Source organism: Frankliniella occidentalis, unplaced genomic scaffold (assembly GCF_000697945.3).
Source record: "Frankliniella occidentalis isolate FOCC.00 unplaced genomic scaffold, Focc_3.1 Scaffold443, whole genome shotgun sequence".
Classification (NCBI taxonomy): Eukaryota; Metazoa; Arthropoda; class Insecta; order Thysanoptera; family Thripidae; genus Frankliniella; species Frankliniella occidentalis.
Genome location: NW_026267562.1, coordinates 64876 through 68964, shown reverse-complemented (window position 1 = coordinate 68964; position 4089 = coordinate 64876). Strand labels below are relative to the sequence as shown.

At 57.2% G+C, this 4089-nt stretch overlaps 2 protein-coding genes across 2 annotated transcripts in view; both read right to left on the bottom strand.

Annotated features, from left to right (window-relative positions):
• The window catches only part of LOC127751351 (uncharacterized), a 12808-nt gene that overhangs the window by 5106 nt on the left and 3613 nt on the right, over window positions 1–4089 (bottom strand). The gene's annotated exons all lie outside the window — the stretch shown is intronic.
• The window catches only part of LOC113208116 (CUGBP Elav-like family member 6), a 22629-nt gene continuing 18554 nt past the window's right edge, over window positions 15–4089 (bottom strand). Inside the window, exons 3-4 of the mRNA XM_052274803.1 lie at window positions 1173–1317; window positions 15–511 (exon numbers count right to left, since the gene is read on the bottom strand). Coding sequence (XP_052130763.1) covers window positions 91–511; window positions 1173–1317 — 566 coding nt within the window. The 3' untranslated portion in view covers window positions 15–90. The remainder of the gene's footprint in view (window positions 512–1172; window positions 1318–4089) is intronic.

Sequence of the window (4089 nt, the reverse complement as noted above, 5' to 3'; positions counted from 1 at the left end):
CCACTTCAAATAGACGCGCTGCACGAGTGAATCCGGAACGAAAAGTGCCCACGACTCTAGTTGATCTCGCTCTCAACCGGGTACGACTCGTCACCTCCTCAAGGTTCTAAATTGAATACCATTTGGGTACTCCTTTTTGCGAGTTTGAGACGGTTTGAGACCCCAGAGACGGGCGAGAGAGCTGCTCTGTCTACTCTGTCGATGAGACATTGCATACCGCGGGGATGGACGGCTTGTAGGCGAGCGGCGACGTGGCTGAGGTCGACGGCCTGTGCCTTGAGGGCCTCGGGGGCTGGTCGGACCTCGGGTCGGACCTCGGGTCGGACCTCGGGTCGGACAGCAGCACGACGTACTGCTCGGGGTCGTGGCCGAGGCCCGGACGGCGCGGGCCACGCTCAGCGTGACGCTGGTGCCCGCGCCCGCCACCCTGGTGGTGCCGATGCAGGGCCTCTGTCCGATGCAGCGCCTCTGCTGCGGCCGAGTCGATGCGGTGCACCAGGATGTGACAGGCCTGCGAAGAAGGTCCAGCGTTTGTTACATTCGACCTGTTCTCAAAACTATACTTCTATAGAAAACCGATCGGCCCCACCCCACCCGAATTCATAATCCATTTTGTTTAAAATATAAGAGCCCAAATGCGTTTTGTGTTGGGGAAAAGTTAAGCGCGACTTAACTAAAATGACTAGCTTTTTTTGGCCATGTTTACACCTTTTGTCGTTGATTTGAAGTAGAACGATTGAGACACGGTCCCAAAAAGGACTTATTCGGAATCCTGGGAAGTTTTTGGCAATGTAATGCAACTTGACCGGATTCCTTGTAGCAAGTGGGGCCCTCAACTTTGAATCTCCGCAAGTATTTGAGACGGATGAAAGAGACTTTGACTGCACGGGTCAGGTCCAGAAGAGCCAAATAAATGAATGCGCTTCAATGCGCGTAGAACACAATGATCGCACACTCATTTGTGTGTGACATGGCGCGCACTTTTGAGTGCTCGAAATGTCACACACTTCTGCAGAGAACACGTTGGGGCGCCTTGAATGCATTACTGCGCAGTTGCGCGTCACCAAATGAATGTGTCACATTTAGTCCCCATTTCTACGCGCGTTGAAGCGCATTCAACGCGTTTCTCGCTCTTCGCTCCGGCAGCGATGGATGGACACCGCGTTCCCCACCTGAGAGCCGATCTGCAGCACGCCCTCGTGGATGCTCTTGGGGCCCAGCGCCCCCGGTGACCCGTAGACGTGCTTCTCGTCCTCCGGGGACGCGGCCTCGCCGGCGCCGCCCCAGCCGAACCCGGACCAGAACGGACTCGGCATCCTGCAACAGGAGGCCTCTGACTGTCAGGGAACAGAGACAGGCCAATGTGATGTCATGTGGCATCAAAGGGACTCATTTTGAAGACATTTTCACCCCCCCCCCTGCCGCAGCCGTGGGATCAGCCAGACAGCACGTCCTTCATTTCGCCGCTATGAACCTGCTAAGTTCAGCCTCTGCAAGCTTCCACACCGCCTGCTAGGTAGGCAACATAATGCCCGCGGTGCATGCGTGTATTGCGGAGTGGCCTACCCCGAGTCTCACAGGCGCTGGTGTAGGCCGCGCGTTGCACCCACTGACCGTTGCACCCAATAAACAAATGAGTGACTTGATGACGACATATAAAGTACCTAGTAACTTAGCCGAAACACCCCTAGAGCCCCCCCCCCCCAAACCAACACTGAAACTGCGCCCAGCGCCTGTGATTAGCCGAATGAATCTGAGAGAAACGGACGTGCTTTCTGGACGATCCCTTTCGGGCCCCTTGCCCCCTCTACCTGCAACGGTCAGTGGGTGCCACGCGCGGCCTACACCAGCGCCTGTGAGACTCGGGGTAGGCCACTCCGCAATCCACGCATGCACCGCGGGCATTATGTTGCCTACCTAGCAGGCGGTGTGGAAGCTTGCAGAGGCTGAACTTAGCAGGTTCATAGCGGCGAAATGAAGGACGTGCTGTCTGGGCCGGTGACGTCATGCGGTGGTTCACAATTGTACTTGCCAATCTCTGCCGCAAGAGCAGTGCGCCCCGGTGCGGCACCCTGTGGCACCCTGTGGCAGCCTGTGGCACCCTGTGGCACCCTGTGTAGGGCCGCCCTGAGGGCCGCCCTCCCTCCCGGTGTGGCGTGCCGGCCGCGGTGATTACCGCCAAGGCCAAGGCGTCGCGAGGCCGGGAGGGGGATGGGGCAGCACCCGCAGTGTTTATGCCGCATTTGCCGCTGATTTGGAGACGACCTTTCAGTGCACGCTCCACCCTCTGTGGATTCATTTGCCGTGCACGTTTCACAGATTTCTCCCCTCCCTAACTAACGGGCATGCACAACTATAATGTTTTACGTTGTAGTCCATAGGGTACAGACACGTTTATACGTTTCTTCTAGGGAAGCCTATTGCCCTCCGTGTCAACAGAAAGAGAGGAGAAATGTTGTCTCCCCTGGACATTTTGAAACTATATAGTATATTGTGAAAAACGCCCTGGAAGAAATTGAGGGTGTTGGGGTTGGGCTGACCCAACCCGACACTCTGGGTTCCCTTAGGTGTGATGCAATATGCAATATTGACTCTAAAGCAGACCCGGGTTGTGTCGAGGCTTGCGAAAATCTGAAATGGTAGGTGAAGAGTGACAGGTGACAGGTCTTATGAGAAGGACCGGCTAAACCCTCATTGGAGATTAGGATGAAGAAGTTTGCTGGGGCACATACAAACCCTATAATGCAGAAGAATCACATTTCCTCGGAACAAAATTATTGACCTATCCCATTTAGTGTGTGACGTTAACTTGTGCAGTCACTTCGCACGGGTCAAAGGACAGCGCCCGGCTAGCACAGCACCCCGACGTCGGCTGTCGCCCTCCCGCGGACACAGGGCGTGGTGGCGGGACACTCACCTGCCGCGCGGGCCGTGGAGTCCAGCTCTGCGGCGCCTGGCCCGCGGCCGCTAGCTCTACAGCCGGGGGCGCTAGCTGCGCTGGCCGGGGGCGCCCGCTGCAGCGGGGCTCGCGACTCGACTGTCCGGCGCTAGCACTGGGCTCCGGGGCCGCGCCACCGCCCTCCCCCCTCTCCCCACACGCTCGCACTCCCAAGGGGGGCGCTGTAGGGGAGCCCCCTAGCTCCCTCCCGCCAAAGGGGCGGGCTGGACAACATGGCAACTCCCCCTCCTCTCACCCAGGAGGACAGAAGCGGCTTTCGAACAATGGGTTCACAAAAAGCACACCCGATTTTCTCAGATTCATTGGGCACCTTACGGGAGCTCGGCGCCTGCGAGATTGAGGGTAGGCCAGCCCGTCGTACACGCATGCACCGAAAGCAAGATGTTGCCTACACATCAGGCACCATGCTTGCACAGTCGACGAAAGGCAGTTCGGTGCTCGTTACACATAATGTCCTTCAACATTTAGAGTGTATGTACTAAATTGGGCATAAAACTAAGTCGGTAAAGTGTGCCGACCCGTGTGTCGAGTCCAATGCACAGCAGTGTTGCGGGTTTGCCTACTCGCTCCACCCGCCAGGGGCCGTGGCCCCCCTAGAGTAGGCAAACCCGCACCGCAGCACTGTATTGGACTCGACACGGCACGTACCTATCGCCCTGACGCCCGGCCCGGCCAGCGGCCCGGCCAGCGCAGTCTATATATAGCAACGGCACGCCACGGCCGTCAATGGAAACGCTTGAGTGATAACACGGGAATATTTGCGCCCCCCATACGGTCTGCAAGGAGGGGGGGGGGGATACCAGTGGCCGTCAGGCACGGTGAAAGGTCCAGCTGACAAAGGGAATCGATGCACTGTCGGTGAAATTATTTCATCGTCACGGATAAAATTTGGATTGCAGAGCTAAAGCTTCATCGGTTTTGCGTTTTTTGTTGTCTAGACTAAACAGTCTTCCGAAGGTGCAGGGTGCAGGGTCCCCTCCCCTCCTCCGGCAACTTAAATGAGAGTGAGTGAGGGGGGTGGGGGTGTCAAACGGGGAGCGTGGCAACAACACGCTGCAGTAGAACGCCGATCCTCACTCGATCTGCCAACATGCCGCCGGTCACAATAAACAAAGAATACAGAGGGGGGG